This window comes from Malus sylvestris, chromosome 5 (genome assembly GCF_916048215.2).
Source record: "Malus sylvestris chromosome 5, drMalSylv7.2, whole genome shotgun sequence".
NCBI lineage: Eukaryota > Viridiplantae > Streptophyta > Magnoliopsida > Rosales > Rosaceae > Malus > Malus sylvestris.
The window spans coordinates 20,781,516-20,801,911 of NC_062264.1; the positions used below are offsets into that span (position 1 = coordinate 20,781,516).

At 37.1% G+C, this 20,396-nt stretch overlaps 1 protein-coding gene and 2 long non-coding RNA genes across 9 annotated transcripts in view; 1 reads left to right on the forward strand and 2 right to left on the reverse strand.

The window, feature by feature from the left end:
- Positions 1-20,048, reverse strand: part of LOC126621163 (serine carboxypeptidase-like 18) — a 49,963-nt gene extending 29,915 nt beyond the window's left edge. Inside the window, exons 1-14 of one of the 4 annotated variants that reach the window (XM_050289567.1) lie at positions 19,760-20,046; positions 19,528-19,673; positions 10,785-10,861; positions 10,538-10,663; positions 10,355-10,457; positions 10,139-10,176; positions 9,958-10,059; positions 9,704-9,790; positions 9,448-9,606; positions 9,302-9,373; positions 9,092-9,216; positions 8,861-8,974; positions 8,685-8,742; positions 8,295-8,593 (exon numbers count right to left, since the gene is read on the reverse strand). In XM_050289567.1, the coding sequence (XP_050145524.1) occupies positions 8,510-8,593; positions 8,685-8,742; positions 8,861-8,974; positions 9,092-9,216; positions 9,302-9,373; positions 9,448-9,606; positions 9,704-9,790; positions 9,958-10,059; positions 10,139-10,176; positions 10,355-10,457; positions 10,538-10,663; positions 10,785-10,861; positions 19,528-19,673; positions 19,760-19,878 (1,410 nt within the window). In that variant the 5' untranslated portion in view covers positions 19,879-20,046 and the 3' untranslated portion in view covers positions 8,295-8,509. Of the gene's footprint in view, positions 1-8,294; positions 8,594-8,684; positions 8,743-8,860; positions 8,975-9,091; positions 9,217-9,301; positions 9,374-9,447; positions 9,607-9,703; positions 9,791-9,957; positions 10,060-10,138; positions 10,177-10,354; positions 10,458-10,537; positions 10,664-10,784; positions 10,862-19,527; positions 19,674-19,759 lie in introns of those variants that run through there. The other 3 variants (XM_050289568.1, XM_050289570.1, XM_050289564.1) reach the window with 3 other exon arrangements.
- Positions 880-7,306, forward strand: LOC126621170 (uncharacterized). Of its 4 annotated transcripts, XR_007622812.1 has the most exons (8): positions 880-1,238; positions 3,152-3,231; positions 3,324-3,376; positions 4,775-4,806; positions 5,094-5,198; positions 5,708-5,792; positions 6,024-6,121; positions 6,718-7,283. It is a non-coding gene; the product is annotated as an uncharacterized LOC126621170 (long non-coding RNA). The 4 variants fall into 4 exon arrangements; XR_007622811.1 differs by having other exon boundaries at positions 6,024-7,306; XR_007622813.1 differs by having other exon boundaries at positions 3,159-3,231; positions 6,024-7,306.
- Positions 14,879-19,518, reverse strand: LOC126621171 (uncharacterized). Its single transcript, XR_007622815.1, has 2 exons — positions 17,310-19,518; positions 14,879-17,223 (listed from the first exon to the last, which is right to left on the reverse strand). It is a non-coding gene; the product is annotated as an uncharacterized LOC126621171 (long non-coding RNA).
- Positions 20,049-20,396: the final 348 nt, after the last annotated feature.

Sequence of the window (20,396 nt, forward strand, 5' to 3'; positions counted from 1 at the left end):
ACGCTCCGCCACCACCCGCCGCCGCACGCGGCGGCCAACCGCCCCGACTTGCCGAAAAATTCAACTATTTCCAAAATTTCTCAAATTTCACAGGAATAAAGATCTCAATGAGGGGAGAAATTTTCATACCTGGGCCAAAGTCCAATTCGGCCAAAAACACCTGAAAACAGCCTCAATCCGCTGGAAACCCTTGAATTTGGGTGTTCTTGATTCGACACCACTGGTGTTCCGCCGCCCCAATAGCTGTTTGGGCTTTGTTCTATGCCTCAAGGAAAGTGTTTTGGTGGTGATGATTGAAGATAATTGTTTCAAAAATGGGTGGATTGCCGCCGGGTGTCCTCAAAGCCGACGGCTTCAGTTCTTCCAAATTTGAGCCCAATCAACTCCATTTTTTTTATGAGACAGGAAGGTGGAACAATGGTGAGTCATTTTCAGGTGGTGGCTCGTCTCAAAACGCCAGAATTTGGCCTGAGGAACCCACGGTTCCATTACTTCCGTCTGGGTCGGGTCGCACAAATTGGGTAGGGATCTTTGATCCCGTGCTGCTCTCTCTCTCTCTCTCGTCACCTCATTCCCCTCTCTGATTCGTCCCCCTGCTTCCTCTCTCCTCCCCTGATTCGTCCCCCTTCCCTCCTTTTTCTTTCGTTCTCCTTTATTTCCCCGCTCCTTCTATGCCATCAAGTAGCCTCCTTTTTTTTTCCTTTTTCTTTAGCTGCCATTTGGCAGCTCTATTTTTTTTTTCTTTTTTCTTTTTTTTTTCAGCCACTCACGTGGCTTCCTTTTTCACAATATGCGATCGAGGTGTTTTCCATAAAAAACATAAGTCGTAAATATAAACGCGTTGAAATTAATAATACAAATATATATATTTTTAAATAATGAAATCCGGGAACGGGATTTCACAACCTCACTTGGAAGAGGTATCTTGAGAGGCTGGTGAAGAAAGGCAGATGTGACAAGTATGTCAACAAGCTCGCAACGCAGCCAAGGAGAGGCACAAATGTCGATGTCGAACTCCCAACCAAGATAATCTAAATCAACAACATCTTCGTTGAATCTAAATATATGGGGGCCACCAACAATTTCAAGAAGAGGAAGATCCAGCAGGCGAGATCAGTCTTCCAAGTTCAAGCCATAGATGTTGTACCTGGACCGATCATTGGCTTCACTGAGGAGGACGCTGAAGGAGTAGATTTTCCTCAAAACGACAACCAGGGAGGAGTTTGTTGCAGAAGCAGGTAGCCATTGTCTTGAAGAAATTAATTGATGAGAAGCATGTTATGGAATCGCAGGGGTCTGTCTAGACCTGATTTCGTGTCATAATTTAGATTTTCACGTGTGATTAACAAACTGAACCTTTTTTTTATTGTTGAAGCGCATACTAGTCTTGATAAGGTCTCTTCTACTTGTTATAATGCTTTTTTTATTTATTGTAGTTTTAATGGAGTAGGTGTTGGAAAGGCTGGTGGCCTTCGTTCGTTCTGGAAATCGAATGCCTTGAATATCAATATAATCTACTCTTTTGATCGTTTTATACATGCTATTGTGCATGATCTTGTTTGTGATACAAGTTATCTAATTACTTTAGTGTATGCTTACAATAAAAAAGAATTACAATATGAGTTATGGAGTAAAATTTTTACATTGAACCCAAATAACGATCCTTGGTTACTCTTGGGAGATTTTAACAATATCCTAAACGCCAAAGAAAATTTGGGAGGGAATAGAACAATAACTAAGTACATGATTGATTTCAATAATTTTACAATCATCGTAATCTTGTCTCTATACCTGCTTCTGGAGTTCCTTTCAGTTGGACAAATGGACATAAGGATAAATCGGTAGTTTTTGAAAGGTTATACCGTGCATTTGCTAATTTCGAGTGGCTAAATATGTTTGAACATGTTCATTTACACAATTGCCAATATTTGGCTCGGACCTTAGTCCTACCATACTTCATTGTAATAATATTGGCTATAAAAGGAAGGACTCTTTCAAGTTTGAGGTAATGTGGCTTAATCACTCTGAATTCAATCAATTTGTTATAGACAATTGGCAATGTAATATCTCTAGACACCCAAATGATATGTTTAGAGCGTACGCTGAAAGATTTAAATTCAAAGTGAAACGGTTAAACAAAGATGTCTTTGGTAATGTGCAAAAGCAAATTAAACACCTCATGACTTAAGCTTACAACATATCGTTTATTCCACACTTTGTTATAAATCTACTCCAAATAAATTATATATATACTAAACGCCTAACTTTGTGGTTAATTCCCTTTGTGTCCTTTTTACTGTTCATTCATCAATGTTCTTCCGTTTTTGCCCCTTCTTTGTTTCTGTGATCATTGTTTATTATACAGTGTGATTCCGTCTTTAGCCCTACTTTAATCTTTGGTATTTTACTTCATTTTTGGATTCTTCCTTCCCACACCGTTTCAGTCTCTCGACCTTCCTTTTCACTGGATGCTTCCCACCGTTTCAGACTATCGACCCACTTTTTCTCTGCCTGCCTCCTGCTCTCCCCATCTCCCTCCTAGCCTCATCTCCCAATCACCCAACTTATTTTCGGTTTAAACTTAAATCTCATATGAATCTCCTTGGTCTCAAAGGTCTTATCTCCTCTGAACCCAGAAAAGCTTTAGCCTTCCGACAACACCGGCAGCCATAATCTAAGCTGTTCAGCAGCTAATAGTATGCCTAATTTCGCATTACAGTATTGTTGGGTAGAATTCAAAGGAACCCAGATGGAGAGTTTTAATTTTTATTTGAATTGCATGTTATCTAGATGAAAATTTGAATTTGCGAGCTAGGGTTTTTCGATTTTTTTAATTTGGGATTTCAATTTTATTGCTTTTTCGCATATATGATAATGGTTATGGTTTTTCTAGCGAATTCTGATTATTTACGATCTGGGTTTAATGATTTTAGATGGGGATCAAGTATAATATGTGTGTAGAGGTTCTTCTTTTAATTGCTATGTGTGTAACAGCTTTGTTCAGTTAGCTATCTAATTGTTGATTATCAGTTAGGGTTTTGAGGATCCAAATATCAATTCTTTGTACGTTTTATTTGTCAAGAGTTTTTTTTTTTTTAATGAAAGAATAAGAATTTACTTTGTTTTGATGCTTCATGTGTTTATTGCTTAGTTTGCAGTTATTTTTTCTTTGGTTTTCATCTACTGATTGGTTTTAGGGATCGGGGATTGGGCTAGCACTCTTCTCCAAAGGTAGTTTTTAACTTTTTATATGTTTAAGTTTTTTTTAATATAAATTTTGAGTGATGTTTCATTCTTAAGCCGTGGTTTTCTTTGCTTTGCAGTTTCAAGTTTCTATTTGCACAAAGAACTTTCAGATAGGGTATAACTTCTTCAGGTGTGTGCTCTGTATATTTCTCGAATTTAGATTTCTTAAATCGCTATTGTTTATTAGATTTTCTTTCGATCTGATTCCAATTGAGTTCGATTTCGAACTTGAATTTATATTCGATTTTGATTTACATATGTCCTAATTTCTTTGAAGAAATTTAGAGATGAAGGTATTCAAGTTGGAGACTTTGAGTTCAAATTTCTTCAAATTCAATAAACCCATTTGTTGCCCCTCTCTCTCCTTTCTTTGTCTCTCTTAATCTCAATACCATGTCTCTCTCTTAATTTCAATATTATTTATTAGTTGAAGTTGACGCATCTTTTGTACCTCTCGAATGCTGAGGTTCAAATTAATTCTGGAAGGATTCCAATCTGGCAAAAGTCTAAACTACCTTTTATATTTTGACAGCAAGATCCCTTTGCTTATCAGTATTGTCAAACATGTTTATGATCCTTTCATTTATGTCTTAGACATATTTCTATACAATGAGTCCGTCTGCGGTTGATGAGCCAAATAAAAAAATTAGTACTAGAGTGTGACATAGTTGTATTAATGGATCCCTAATTCTAATAAATTAAAGATTCTCAACCCTAATATGATTTAGGTGTTGTTTCAGATTTTGTGTTTCTCATTTTGGAAGTGATTAATAGGTGCTCTGTAAAGGTTAGTCTTATACATCTCTAAATGTAACCTATCTACTCCTTCCAGACCTCCTTAACTTAGAACTTTCCTGTTAGGTAGGTCAATTTCCCAAGGAAACATTTGATGCCTCTGGAGTTAGGTTGGTTCTCTTTTCCAAGCTTCAAATTTTAGTAATCATATCAAAAAATTGAGTTAGTTTTAAATAACTATAGTTAGGCTGTTTGCATTCTACTATGCGTACATACATACATATAGAGAAGTTTTGAAAACCAAAAACGAACCAACAGAACTAAAAAGGCCTGATCCAATTAATTTCAAATATCCCAAGAATCCACATATCATTGCAAAACCAAATTCATCACTTTTCAAAAAAGCATGGCAAAGGGAGTTTGTAGGATTATCATCTTAATATAGGCCAATGAGATTTGAAGTTGGAATAATTTTGTGGATACACATAATATGTTGATTCCTATTGGTTCTTCATTATGACCTGTGAGACATATATGCTTTAGAAATTTTAATTTTCCTGTTTTATTTTATCTTTGTTACATCAAGATTTTTTGTTGGATTTGATGGTTAAGGTGAATTGAGTAATTAATCTATAATATCTCTTTTGATTTAATGGTTGTGAAAATATGATGATGTGGTGGTTATTATGATGGAAATGCATGTTAAAAAATTATGAATTTAACATGATTGAATTCCAACTTTCTTAAATTGACTGAATTATATACTCTTAATGTTAAACTTTCTTAACATCAGGTGATCAGTATGAATGGATTTGATATGGGAAGGTTAGCCTCTAAACTAAATCCCATTCCTAAGTGATGTTATGTGACATAATTTATACCGCACTATGTCTTTAAAGAAAATGTTCATTAGTTTATACTCATAGCTGCTGTAATTACATGTTAGTTTTATACTCTTTTTTTTAAGAACTATGCATAGTAGTTGTTAAATATTATGACATTTGAAAATCCTTAATTGTATGATTGGGATATGATTATTGTGCATTCACTTTATTTAATTACAATTTACGAGTGATGGAAAATTTAAAATTAATTTATGCCACAATTGTTAGGCACTATGTTTCACTAAAATTCAAGATGAAGGTGAAGGCGATATCTGTATCCATCTACACATGCATTTTGGAAAGTTTGATGATTCGCCTATATTTCGCCAACTGGTATGTTCATTCTAAATTTTTATATTTATTGTCATTATCGTATGTTAAAATTATGCCATAAAAAGCTGAAATCAATTTTTTTGTTTGGCTAGCTGATCTTATTGTCACAGGTTATAATTTCACTTTTTTTTTTCCTGAATTTACAAATTATGGTTTACAATGGTGTGACTTTTTATTTTATTTTATTTAGTTTTTCCCCGGTGTGGTTGATTTTCTTTTTAAATAAATGCATTTAGTGAAACATTTTTGGCATAATATAGACCAATGGTGTTTTTGCGCATAATTAAAAAAAAAGAGAGAGGTAATGCGGCAACTTGGTGTTCTAATTATATTGGAACCCATGTCGTTAGAATTACTTGGAATTCCTTTGTATAAAAAAAGAAATTACTTGGGATGAAGAAAGTGACTACTTTTCTCTGCTTTTGTTGTTTATTCGTTGTTTTTTTATATTTGTTAGTTGTCATGAAGTTTTGATGTTTGCCTATTGATGTATGCTATTTTGGATACAGATACAAGGCTTGGAAGGAAGTGTAGAGTCGACTACCCAAATGAAGAGACTAAGAAATGAGTTTTCGCTCTCTTTTGCTTGGAATGGTCAGTACTTTCAATTCTTCTTCGTTTTTTTTTTTTTTTTGGAAAGCATGAGTATAAAGTTTGATCACTAAGTTTGACAAACAAATATATTGAAATATAAAAATTGAATTTAAATTTGTCGACTAGATTATCTTTTTCTTAACTTTATGGGTTGCTTTGTTATATAGTTTCAAATACATAGGATTAGTTTCATAACTTTATGGGTTGCTTTGTTATTGTTTTTGGTTGCAGATTTAACCTCTTGAACTTGAATTGGATCACTCTTTGGTCAAATGCTTATAACTAAGACTGCGACAGCTACTGCTCCACCATCATTTCTAAAACATTAGGTAAAAATCTCTCATCTCTACAAATCTTTTTAACAATGAACCAATGATTGCACAAAAAAGTTTAGTACGATCTTATTTTTATGTCTTTCGCTCATTATCTCATTGAACAAATCAATTCCAGAAGCCATTTTAAGTATGCTAAATACTTTAGATTTGACATTTTGTGTGTTGAATATCAAGATAGAGAAACTTTTCTCTAAAACATGATCTGACCGTTTATGCATTCGTTTTTCTAAGTTAACAATTCTGCAAAATGAGGGTTTATATTCACCTTTTAAACAGTTTAAATTTTTTTTCACTTTTTAAACACTTTAGACCAAATTTGTTTAAGCATAATTCAATTGATTGGTTTGAATACAAATAATTTGTAAAACTTGGATTCATGCAGTATTTAAGGTTTAAGGCCATAGCTCAAACCACGCATATGTTTTGTTATCTCATCGTTATCATACATAGTTCAAAACACACATAATATAAAATTTGACATAAACTTTATGATGAGTAGATTTTATATTATATATTTTACCCTAATCTTAGTATATTTTGGTTAATATATTGGAAGAATTTTGATACTTTGAATTGTATTTTCAATATAGGACTTTCGACTTCCTCTGGAGCAAAACATGACCAAATGGACGAATTTTGGAGTAATTCCAGTTGGAGGACGTTCGTGAGTCACTTAGCTTGATCGTATCAAAATTTGGGATTTTTCCACCAAGCGGTTATTTTCTAGCGATAAAATAAAGAAGCAGTGCGCAGTGCTAGAAAATGACGTTTTTGGGCTTAAATTGCGTTTTTGGAGCCCAAGATGACCTCGGATGGGTTCGTGGCCTTTTGGAAAAGTGTTCAAAATATTCCAAACATTAAATCCAGCTATATTGGGCCAGTTTTGTAGCAGCTTATGGGTCAAAGCGTGGCTGTTCAGATTTTAGACGAATTTTATCATTTAATTTAGGGTTATGTTTCCTAGGGTTTGTGGGGAGGCTTGGCAGATATATGGCTTGGCCGTCTACCATATTCCCTTACGCTTTCTTTTATGCAATTTTGGAGACAAAGAATTGTTAGGGTTTTGAAGACTTTTTACTTGAAGGTGCTTTCAATCCTTTTCTTGAATATATTTTCTATGATTTCAAAATATGCGGAACTAATTTCTTTTGCTAGGGCGAAGCCTTGAGCCTTAGCAAGAATATGTGATTTTAATTTAATTGCTTATGATTGATTGCATGCGTACTTTGAATTGTTAATCACCGGGATAAAAACTATCTAATTGTCGTAATGCCTGATCACCATTAGGATCTTTAGAAAAGTAATTTGATGCAATTTTGGTAGGAAGGTTCTCTGAAATTGACGCTGGCTTCTTGTGATTAATAATTGTAATTTCTCTTAGGATGAATATCACGTCTTCAGGATTGCATGGTTTTTCAAAGGATTTTCATAAAGCATAATGAGTCTTTCATGTTTAGATTTGATCCGAACGTCCGGACGGGTTGCATGTTAGATATACGTTCTATGTTGGAGGTTCCAAGTAGAATATGAATTAGGAAAATCTAACCTTCAAAGTGGCATGTGTAGATTATAAGTAATTGGTAAAAATTCATAGGATTGCTAGGTGATGGTGGAACCCTAGTGCTTTCTTAATTTTATTCTCCCAAAACTGTTTTCTTTCTCTCTAGCTCTAATATTGCAGATTGTTTATTTTAATTCATTAATTTCGTTTTTATTTTAATTAGGTTATAAAATCAATCACTTCAATTTCTACTTTACAATAATTAAATGAAATCTGATTAGTTCGAATTATTTAATAATCCCTGTGGAGACGACCTTGCGAAATCCGTTTATACTACAATAACCGTGTGATTCTTGCAAGTAAAATATGAGATTTAAGCCCGTTCACATGAGTAGTAAAAATCCTATCACTTTACATGTTTAATTAATAATGCCTAATGTTTTCATCTATGTAGGACCTGGTCTGCCAACAGTTTTCAACTGCGCAAGTCATTTTATATAACTTTCTGTAAGTCCTTTTATTGTTCTGATCTTTAGCAAGAGGATCCTTTAACAAATCCAACTGTTTTAACAAATCCAACTATCATTTGTTCACATTAACTTCAATTTTTCCAATTTCTAACAGATAAATGAAAACACCTACTACCAGAAGAAAGGAGGAACAAAGTGAAGAAACAAACCCATTAGATTAAATAAGGTCAACACTATTCATTGTTTCTTATTCTAGATAGGGTTCTAAATAGATTTATATAAGCATAGGACTTATAATTTATATTTACAACTTTCTACATGTTTTATACAGTTTCAAAACCCGCAGCACCGCGCAGGCACTCTTGCTAGTGAGGATCTATAAATCGACGGGTACTTCATCAGAACTACTGACTACAAAGGGTAATATGCAAACCACCTATTAATCATAGCAAGACACTCTTCAGGTTTGTACTCTGGAGCTGTGTGACCGGCTCCCTGCATTAAGAGAAAAATTTAGTCAGCTTTTGCTCAAGCAAACTCTAGTATGTATGAAAAGTTAAGTTCATGAAGGTTCTTGGCTTCTTGCCTTTATAGTCGTGAATGTCAACTTGTAATTAGTTATGTGTGAGTACTGCACACTGTATCTAAAGGTAAAAACATTATATGTGGTAAGCATGTGATAATTGTACTCTAAATTTATTATTAAACTCTGTATGAACGGGGGAACAAAGATTATGTCGTAAGCGAAAATTGAACACCAACCCTGCAATCTGCCCACTGACGAACCATGGCCTCCAACGACTGTCAACAGTCAAGTTAAGCAACTCTATCCAAGCAAGAGTACCCACATATGGAACTACCATATCATGATCACCACTGTTAACAGAAATTTTGAGTGCCGAAGCAACGATCATGCGATATATACGGAAACACATTGTGTCAGATTCTGTTAGAAAACTTCCCTAACGAAAGAAAGTTGGACAGATATATTACCTGTAAATAAGAACTCTATAGCCTTGTTTTATGAGGTTCTCATGATATACAAGACTAGAGGAAACATCATTTATATTTGAATCTTCTAAGCTTTTATTGCATCTCATCCATTCTTCAATGCTTCCCTAATTGTCATTTAAAATCAGAAAATTAAAGTCCCCTAAAATATGAGAACCTGAAGTGGATTTTTAAAATTTAACTATCGATTACCTCCTGAACATGAAGAGCATCTTGAACAGTTTTGTCATTTGCCCAAATTTCAGAGAAGATATAATTGTATTCCTACATTAAAACAAGGCAGATATGATTAGAGTGCACGTGTGTTCGCTTGTGCGTGCATGCTGAGAGATATATACCCGACACCATGGCCTAGGAAGTCCAGAAGAAGTAAGGAGGATATTTTTAGAGTCCCTATCACTGAGATGGTCGGGATTCCATATTGATCCCATTGATTTTGGCGAAGTTACAGTACATGAAGGTTCCAATATCTGTACAGAGCGTATGTCTTCCGTGCACTGTGAATTCAAATGTAAAGTCAGTATAATGATCCCAGATTACATAAAAATGACAAGTACTTGCGGAAACCAAGGACCTTATAGTGTTTCCACTCACCTCGTTGTAAATTTCAAGATCAACCACACATAATGCGTTGTATGGATCCACATTGACATAATCTCCGTTGCAATTTGTTTCAAGTGACTAGCAAAAATATGAAAATTTGTAACTTGAGAGACGTTGTTGTTTTATTGAGAACTACAGATATTACTTAAGAGCTAAGATCCAGCAGTTTGATCAAAATATGGTTCAGATTAATCTGAGTAGCCACAGTCCAATCTCAACTTGAAACCAACAAGAGGCTATTTCACCTGGTATAGTTCATCTGATATAAGTGCTTTTAGGTAAGCAAATAAAATTCTGGAATTTTCATCTTTTTTCGGATCTGTCGCTGGATTGCCAAGCACATATCCCTGCATCCAACATATGGTCAGGAATTAATTAACTAAAACATAACAGAAATCATTCATGTTCTCATTGAAGAAGATGTACTTTGACATTCATTGGCGGCATATTGTCATCCAGATTACCTACATATAAGAAACAAACAAAACAACTGCAGATCAATACCCAATGTGTTCATCTGCCACATATTGAGCATGAAGACTTGATGAATGAAATGTTAATATATACATGTGACACTGAATGAAATAAAGGTTGAATGTAAGAGGAAGAACTATGCCCGATGGGGTGATGAAAATAGCTTACCATCGGATATTTCTTGAACGATAAGAGGAATAACAACCCCCGAGTAAGAATCGCCAGCAATATAGAGTGGATTGTTGAAGAACTTAGGGTGGTCCATAAGCCACTGCACCAATACACGAATGTAGCTAAAAACCTTGTATGTGTGAATACATTTACCATGTTGGTAGCTAAATATATCCTCACCTTTCTTAGAAATTCATACGTTTGTGCTGCTGATAAAGTGTCACTCATATTAGCGTATCCTCTCCAAGTTTTTGCGTATGAGAATCCGGTGCCGACAGGTGCATCTACAAATATTATGTTGGCAACCTGAAATTCTTGGGTTATTGACAATATTTGTATAAAATCCAGAATAACTCAAAGCTGCAGCAATTGATCTCACATACGAAAACACAAACACTTCGAAGGCAATTGAATTAGCGTCACACACCTTTGTCCATGAGTATGGATTCAACTTTAACTTTGGCTTGTTGCCAATGGAATCTACATAGTCAAAGGATAGCGGACCTACAACAAAGTAAGGGTTATATAATAAAGATGGTTACAATAATTAAGTTTTGAATAAAATTACTTGCAGCAGACTACTAATGTTAATAAATTGTTCAAAATTGTTCCAATTGGAAATTTGGGAGTAATATATGTTCACTACACACCTCGTAAAAACTTTTGAATTATAAACTAGTACTTGTAGACGTCTACTACACAGTACAAGAAAATAAAATTCATCCATCAAACTCTAAAGAATTGGATTTGTTTGTACCATACTTGACCAATCCCGAAACTATTGAGCACCGGTCAACGTTATATTGTTAAGGATCCAGAAGAGTTTCCCTCCAACTAGGAGGCCAATCACAATGCGACACGTGTCGACATCAGAAGCTAATCACAGCGCGACACGTGTCAACATCAGAAGCCAATCACAACACGACACGTGTCAATGTCATAACAAAGCTAGAAACTCTTCGATAAAAGGAGATCATTCTCCCACAATATTTCCTAATGTCATTTGTACTAAATCATTCACTTGTACTCACTAAAGGAGAGCTTGAACCTATGTACTTGTGTAAACCCTTCATCATTAATGAGAACTCCTCTACTCCGTGGACGTAGCCAATCTGGGTGAACCACGTACTTCTTGTGTTTGCTTCCCTGTCCCTATCCATTTACATACTTATCCACACTAGTGACCGAAGCAATCTAGCGAAGGTCACAAACTTAACATTTTTTGTTGAACCAAAGTCCTCACTGATTTTGTGCATCAACATTTGGCGCCGTCTATGGGAACGACACTTATTCCCACTCTCTTCAGCTTTGCCAAGCTGGTTTCTACCATTCGTACACTCTCTTTTGACCAGGCATCCCTTTCCAACATGGGGAGCAAAGGAAGCCACAGCACGCAGAATGACACACCTCTTGCACCTAGTGCGAAGCAACGAAAGAAGGAAGGAAAAAGGGTTGCTCTTCAAGCTAAAGTCGATGAGCTAGAAGCTCAGAACAATAAGATAGCAATGAAGAATGAGGTCCTCCAGGAGCAGTATGAGAAGCTCTTTGAGACACTCCACGAAACTAGTCGTACTCAAACACACGAGCTCGTTGCCTCTGTGGACATCAACCATCATCTGGGTGCCCCCCAACACGGAGGGTCACCTTCAGTGCATGGCATACGAAGATCAAGATATTCTGCCCTCTTGCATCTGCTTCAGACATTTCTCCTCTGTAACAATGCAAACACTACAACTCGTAGAAAGCTTCACACACTCTTGATCAAGACAGTGTGAAGCAAAACCAATTTATGGTGTCAAAAAGAACTTCATCAATGGAGGGCAACCACAATTCTCAAAAGCTTCACACACTCTTGATCAAGACAGTGTGAAGCAAAACCAATTTATGGTGCAAACAAGAGCTTCATCAATGGAGAGCAACCACAATTCTCAAAAGCTTCACACACTCTTGATCAAGATAGTGCGAAGCAAAACCAATTTATGGTGCCAACAAGAGCTTCATCAAAGGAGTTCAACCACAATTCTTAAAAGCTTCACACACTCTTGATCAAGACAGTGTGAAGCAAAACCAATTTATGGTGCCAACAAGAGCTTCATCAAAGGAGTTCAACCACAATTCTCAAAAGCTTCACACACTCTTGATCAAGTCAGTGTGAAGCAAAACCAATTTATGGTGCCAACAAAAGCTTCATCAATGAAGGGCAACTACAACTCGTAGAAAGCTTCACACACTCTTGATCAAGACTGTTCGAAGCAAATTCAATTTATATGGTTCATCCAAACCTTCGACTACTACAAGGTGTGGCTTGAATCACAATCTCTTGCTCAACAATGTGGAAGTAAAATTTGTATATGTTGTCTCTCCCACATTTTCAAATTTCTAATTTCCCCCCCCCCAAAAAAAAAAAAAAAAAAAAAAATTGGGAAATTCAACAAAGCTTCATCAATGGAGGACGACTACAAATTCTCAAAAGCTTCACACTAAAGCTTCACCTACAAAGCTTCAACTCCAAAGCTTCACTTACAAAGCTTCAACACAAGAGCTTCACCAACAAAAGCTTCATCAATGGAGGACAACTACAAATCCTCAAAAGCTTCACACTATCTTGATCAAGATAGTGTGAAGCAAAATCAATTCATGGTACCCAACAAAAGCTTCAACTCCAAAACTTCACCTACAAAAGCTTCAACACAAAAGCTTCACCCACAAAAGCTTCACCTACAAAAGCTTCACCCACAAAAGCTTCACTTACAAAAGCTTCACCCATAAAAGCTTGACCCACAAAAGCTTCACCCACAAAACCCACAAAAGCTTGACCCACAAAAACTTCACCTACAAAAGCTTCACACACTCTTGATCAAGATAGTGTGAAGCAAAATCAATTCATGGTACCCAACAAAGCTTCAACCTCAAAGCTTCACCTACAAAGCTTCAACACCAAAGCTTCACCTACAAAGCTTAAAATATATATATATTTTTTTTTTTTCGGAAATTTGAAAATTCAAAAAAAATTCAGAAATTCGAAAATTTGGAAATTAAAAAATTCGAAAATTCAAAAAAAAAAAAAATGCCTAGGCCTCCTCTTTTTTGGGCCTAACAACTTTCATAACAAATATATGAAGGAGGAGTTTTGGGCTACCACTTAGAAAAGAAAATGGTGAAGTTTTATTACTTTAGAAGCTTGGCTACTAGCAAGACACCTCTTTCGTTAACTCCCTCGACCGGAGACTTGGGGGATTTCTACCATATGCTACTGCACCTTGATACTCGGAAGTCTCACGACCACTTAGTGAATTGCATTTTTCAAGTCTCAAACCGAGAAATTTTCTTCACTCGGGAAATTAAGGGAACACTACCTCAACCTACATGCTTCACTCACAAAGCTTCAACATACAAGCTTCAACAAAAGAAAAAAAATTCAAAGAACTTAGTGAAGAAGACTTGGTGTATTTAACACAATACGTTGAAATGAAGCAAAGCTTATTTATTGATATCTCCGATAAGTTACAAATATGTACATATACATGAGTCAAAATAAACAAACAAGAGGGATCTTTCACAAAGGTTGCTTAGGAAAAGTCTCAGCAGTCGGCAGAGCCCCAGAAATAGAAGGCACCGGAGGGTGATCATTCGGAGCCTCAGTACTAGACAGAACCCCAGAAGGAGGAGGCATCCGAGGTTGATCATTTGGAGCTTCATTACGTGGTACAGCCCCAGAAGACGAAGACAATAAATGCCTTTTGAACAAACCCATAAACCTCTGATGATCAAGTAAAATCTGACCATCAGATTCCTGCATCTGGTCAAGCTTCCTCTTCATGTTTGTAGCATAGTCATGTGCGAGCCTGTGCAACTGTTTATTCTTATGCTTGAGCCCTCTAATCTCCTATTTGAGACTTATCACTTCAGCCGCCAATGATTCAACTTGGCGGGTTCGAGCAAATAGGCGTTGGGCCATATTAGACACAGAACCTGCACACTGAACACTGAAAGCCAGGAAATCCTTAACAGCCAACTCATCAGACCGTTTGGAAAGTAGTCTGTTATCTTTGGGAGTGAGAAGGTTCCTGGCCACCATCGCAGCGGTCATATCATTCTTCATCACAGAGTCTCCAACGGTAAGAGGACCAGTAGGGGATAGAAAGATGGGCGCCATATGTTGTCTTGAGGAGACATAGCTGCCTCTTCACCAAAGTTCAAGTCAAAACGACGATCGGATGGACCAGACATTTTTAGAAATGATGAAGGAGAAATGAGGTCCAATAAATCTCTGAAGTACAAAATAAGGGGAAATTTCCTACAAGCAATAACTCTCTAAATGTACTTCTTCCATACAATTGGTGCCCTTATAAAAGAAAGGGCAACATGGTCGTTAATTCAAAAATCGAAGAGGCACCACTCTCCAGATTTCGAAGAGGCACCACTTTCCACACCCAACATCAGCTCATCGGGCACCACAGATAACTTTGCCAAAGATATCTGACAAAGTTTAGACACATAAATTTTGAAGGTCCAGCTACCTTACTATTAGAGCAATTCCACCCCAGTGGATTTTGCCCAGGACCCAGCACAAAAACAGGGCCAGCACCCTGTCAACCAAGTCCACCCCTCATTTTGACTGGTACCCAGCCCGAGCTGGGCAATGGACCAGCCTAAAACAGACTGAGCAAGAAGCTGGGCAGTTTGCCTGGCGCGTGCGCTTCACGCAGGCGCTGCCGCGAGTAGCCGACAGGGCTATCAGCCCACTTGTGCTCCGGATCCCATCAGCGACGTGGCATGCTTATATCCGTTGGATTTCCAACGGCTAGTTTTTCTAGACTGTTGGATTTCCAACGGTAAAAAAAATTAAATTTTACTTTTAAAATATACCGTCCGATCACAGATCAACGGTCCACGTTAATTAACTAATTAAAATTTATTAAAACATACAGAAAAAATATTAAAAAATACATAAAATTTAAAAAAAAATTATTTATTTTTTCTATAAATACCTAACTCTCATCTTCCACCTTACACCACATTTCAATATTTTCTACACTTTCTACCAAAGCTTTCATATACTTTTTGTGTGAAAAAAAATACCAAAAAACTTGTGGTTGAAGAATAAAGTGTATTTGATGAGTTTATGTAATTTCATTTTAGTGTGTTTTTTTTTTATAGTTTATTTGATGAGTATGTAATTTTATTTTAGTGTGTATTTTTTTTAAGTTTATTTGAAATTTTATCTAAAATTGGTTAAAAATCTTATCCGAAATAAACTTAAAAAAAAAAACACACCAAAAAAATGCGCTGGGTGCCAGCGCATTTTTTTAGGGGTGGAGATGCCTTGGCCTATTACTGTTCACTCCAGTCTATTACTGTTCATTTGAGTGGATAAATGCGCTGGGTGCTGGCGCAAAGTCCTTAGGGGTGGACTTGCTCTTACCCACAAGGGTAAAAGAACATCACCACTGCTTGATAACTGGAAAGTCCCTATGTGTGTCAACCTCTGTGCTCCGTGGTAAAAATGCCCAACCTTTACTCACATTCGAGAAAACACTCCCAACAAGATTGCTTGCTCAAAAATCAAAGAGGCACCGCTCTCCGAATCTCGAGAGCCAGACTCCCAACAGGATTACTTTCTCAAAAATCGAAGAGACACCGCTCTCCGAATCTCGAGAGCCAGACTCCCAACAAGATTACTTTCTCAAAAATCGAAGAGACACTGTTCTCTGAATCTCGAAAGCCAGACTCCTAACAGGATTACTTGCTCAAAAATCGAAGAGGCATCGCCCTCCGAATCTCGAGAGCTAGACTCCCAACAGGATTACTTTCTCAAAGATCGAAGAGACACCATTCTCCGAATCTCAAGAGCCAGACTCCCAACAGGATTGCTTTCTAAAAAATCGAAGAGGCACCGTTCTTCGAATTTTGAGAGCCAGATCCCCGACAGGATTGCTTGTTCTAAAACCGAAGAGGCACCGCTCTTCGAACTTCGAGAGCCAGATTTCCTTGGATAAAGCTTGTCTGAAATCTTCACACGCAACATCAGCTTTCCAGATACCACAGACCACTTTTTCAAAGTGCTCTGACAAAGTTAAAACATGTGAAGCTTGCAGCTCCCAGTACATTGCTATGACCAAGAAGGGTAAAGGAATAACATTACTACTTGTTATTAGAGAGACTCCTATATATGTCGACCTCCATCCTCCACGGACAGGTAGACCTGGCAAAATGCTCAACCCTTCCTCATATCTCCCAACGAAGCCTTTCAAAATACTCAGCTTTCTTCCCCTCCAATAATACCTATGCAAACCAGCCACACCAGAGCAAGAGTATCTCATATCATCAGGGTCAAAAGCAAGAGTATCCCATATCATGCTTTTTCCCTGTCTTTTCCTTTGCCCTTGTTCTTACCTGCAAGACAAAAAGAAAGAAAGCAATAAGCCAGTACTTGGAATCAAGCTTCCAGTCAGGAACTGACTGCCTAGAACCCCTTGCCTGATTACTTACCTGGCATTACTCTCGAGTACTCATCTTCAACATCTTATGCTTCCAGAGAAGATACCACATATGTCTGAGGAACAGATAGGGCAAGTGAGAAGGATACAAGGAAGCATGTGGAGACAAGCGTAACAGAACACGTGCCGATACATCCACTACTTTGTCAATAGCAAAAGTATCCCATATCATCAGGGTCGAACGTACTCTAGATTTGATGGACTTGTTTTGACCTTCAAATTCTTGAGTCAACCTTATACTCTGGAGGAAACCAGAAAACCCTCCAGCCCAGTTCAAGAATAAGCCTGTGGAAAGTTACTTCTTCAAAAGCAAAAGTATCTCATATCATCTCTTCTCATTTTTCTTCTCTTTATCCTTCATGCTGCCTGCAAGGGAGAATGAGAACAATCAGCCGGAACTTGAAATCAAACTTCTGATCTGGGACTGATTGCTTGGAGCTCTGATTGCTTACCTTGTCTGTCACCTCTTTCGTCAGCTCTCCTAGCTCGACGACTTAGAGGACTCTTACTACATGGTTTGTATCGCGCTTGACCAAGCCTGAAACCACAAGTAAGCTTCAAGTGAAATTGATACATTACCTTATGCATCTCCACTGGTTAAAGATACCACCCCTGGATAGAGGAAGAGTACTTCTAGAGAAGATGCCACATCTACCTATGAGACAGATAAGGCAAGTGAAGACGATACCACACTTCGGTACTTAGAAGTTTCGTGATTACTCAGCAGCTTGGATCTTGCAAGTCCCCAACCGAGGAGCTTCCCTCACTCGGGAACTTAGGGGAGCACTGTTTGTACCATAATTGACCAATCCCGAAACTACTGAGCACCGGTCAACGTTATACCGTCAAGGACCCAGAAGAGTTTCCCTCAAACCAGGAGGCCAATCACAATGTGACACGTGTCGACATCAGAAGCTAATCACAACATGACACGTGTCAACATCAGAAGCCAATCATAACACGACACGTGTCAATGTCAGAACAAAGCTAGAAACTCTTATATAAAAGGAGATCATTCTCCCACAATATTTCCTAATGTCATTTGTACTAAATCATTCACTTGTACCCACTAAATGAAAGCTTGAACCTATGTACTTGTGTAAACCCTTCACCATTAATGAGAACTCCTCTACTCCGTGGACGTAGCCAATCTGGGCGAACCACGTACATCTTGTGTTTGCTTTCCTGTCCCTATCCATTTACATACTTATCCACACTAGTGACCAGAGCAATCTAGCAAAGGTCACAAACTTAACATTTTCTGTTGTACCAAAGTCCTCACTGATTTTGTGCATCAACATGATTAAATAATGAAATTACACATTTCAATTGTTGAGATGGTCTGTTTTCAGAATTTTTGTTGGTAAGTTGTCGATATTTGATTGATAATTTCATCAATGTTTGATTAGCATGCCATTTTTATTTGATTTTGATCAGTTTGGCATTTAGAATTTGTAAAATTCCCGTTCATGTCAATTTTCCCAAACTATATGGGCTCATAAGAGGCTTGTAAATATAACTCGGTACTACGGTTTAGTGGTATTCTTTTTTTTTTTTTTATAAGTGAGAGGTCTTAACTTCAATTCTCACCAAGGTGAATTTGAACCACATGATTACTAACCAATTGTAAGGCTTAGTCCACTCTCTTAGGGGACATATTATCATTTGTTCAAAAAAAAAAAAAAAAAAAAAAAAGAAAAAAAAGAACAACAACAACAACATTACCAAAATTAACACGCATGTTCATGTTTCTTCGTGATTGTGGGATCCATTACCAAAATGTTAGCAGAAAAAAATTAACGTCACATACAACTTCAGTTTCATTTCACCAATGTCTTGTAATATAAATAATAGTGAGAAAAAATTGGAGAAATGGTCTTTGAACTATAATTGAACTGTAACTTTGGTCCTTAAACTAAAATTTCATTAGATTAGTACTTAACAAAATGTGGAGCATTAGTCCCTCCATACTAACACCATGAGATTTTCTGTTAATTTGATGACGTGGTCTTTGTGGGCTCCATATTTTCTGTTAACTCTCTCTCTCTCTCTCCTATCTTCCCGTCCGCCTCACCTCCTCCAAACCCCAGCCACACCATTGTAGCACGCTCCCAACAACCAAAACAAAAGAAAGTTTCTAATCCAAATTTGGAACACATCTCCCTTTGCAAACGAATTCACAATGACATTCATCCATGCTATCTAGATAGGTAAGATTCAAGAATTTGTGGGATGCGGGTTCAGGGTTCGGGTGAAGGCCGTGGTCCGTGGGCTACAGGTTGGGGTCGGCTGGGGAGTGGGGATTGACGATTGGGGGTTGGAAGTGGGAGGTTGGCGAGGAGTGTATCAAAGATTAAAGTTGAAGGGTGGGCTGCGAGAGTTGGTTGGATGAGGTAGGCCTGCAATTTTTCACTAACATGTAACCACGTTTAACTAAAATTTAACGGAATTGGTAACGAAGGACTAACCCTCCATATTTTATCAAGTTCAAGGACCAAATAATGAATTTTTAATTTAGGGATTAAAGCTACAATTTGATCATAGTTCAGGAACCATTTCTCTCATTTCCTCTAATAGTGAATTATATCCTCAGAAATGATGCAGACAGTGAATAAGTAAGCAAGTACCAAAATCCTCTGTAAAGAAGCACAGAGTGGACTACATAAGTACCTATTTCATATACGAGTGCAGAAAACGCAGAACAACCAGGACCTCCAGTGAGCCAAAGCACAAGAGGGTCATATTCTGGACTCCCTTCAGACTCAATGAAGTAATAAAATAGCTGCACATCATCCATGTCGCCTACTCCCACGTACCTTTTGTATAATAAATTCAAATTCATGTAATTTCATAGTCATCTTCCGTATTAAAATAGTTTTGAAAAGAAACAAGAACTACCTACCCAGTTTCAAGTTTGAAGGGGACGCTACCGGGAAAGCCGGGTAGGGCGGTGATGATATTTGACGTTGAAGCAACATTGGTGTTCAAAAGAACCACCAGAAGAAGTGCTTGTGGCAACATGGTGACGACGCTTTACTTGCCGCTAGTTTAATCATATATACACGATGGCATGTACTTTCTCTGTACTGTTTAACACATTTAGATGGACTTACATACAAGATTAGGTGAAACCTTTGTGATCATGAGAGAGAGAGAGAGAGAGAGAGAGAGAGAGAGCGCCTCTCTAATTCAATTATTGCTAGTTTTATAATATTAGGTGATGGTGACGATGTTTTATTTGCTGCTAGTCTCATTTCATCATACATAAGTAGGATGTCATTATTTGTGTGCCGTTGCACATAATAAGGTTTAGTTTGGGATAGCTGTGTTTTTTAAAAAATTTGCTTCTGTTGTGCTGTGAATAAACATATGTAAAATAAAACAGGTGAGTGTTTGGTAAACTTCTTTTTGTAGAAGTGTTTTCAACAACAGAAAAACAGTATTAAACGACTAAAAATGTATGATAATCTAATATAATCTTTTTGTTTTCTTTAAACGGCGGATAATCTAATATAATCTTTTATTTGTAACCTTTTTCT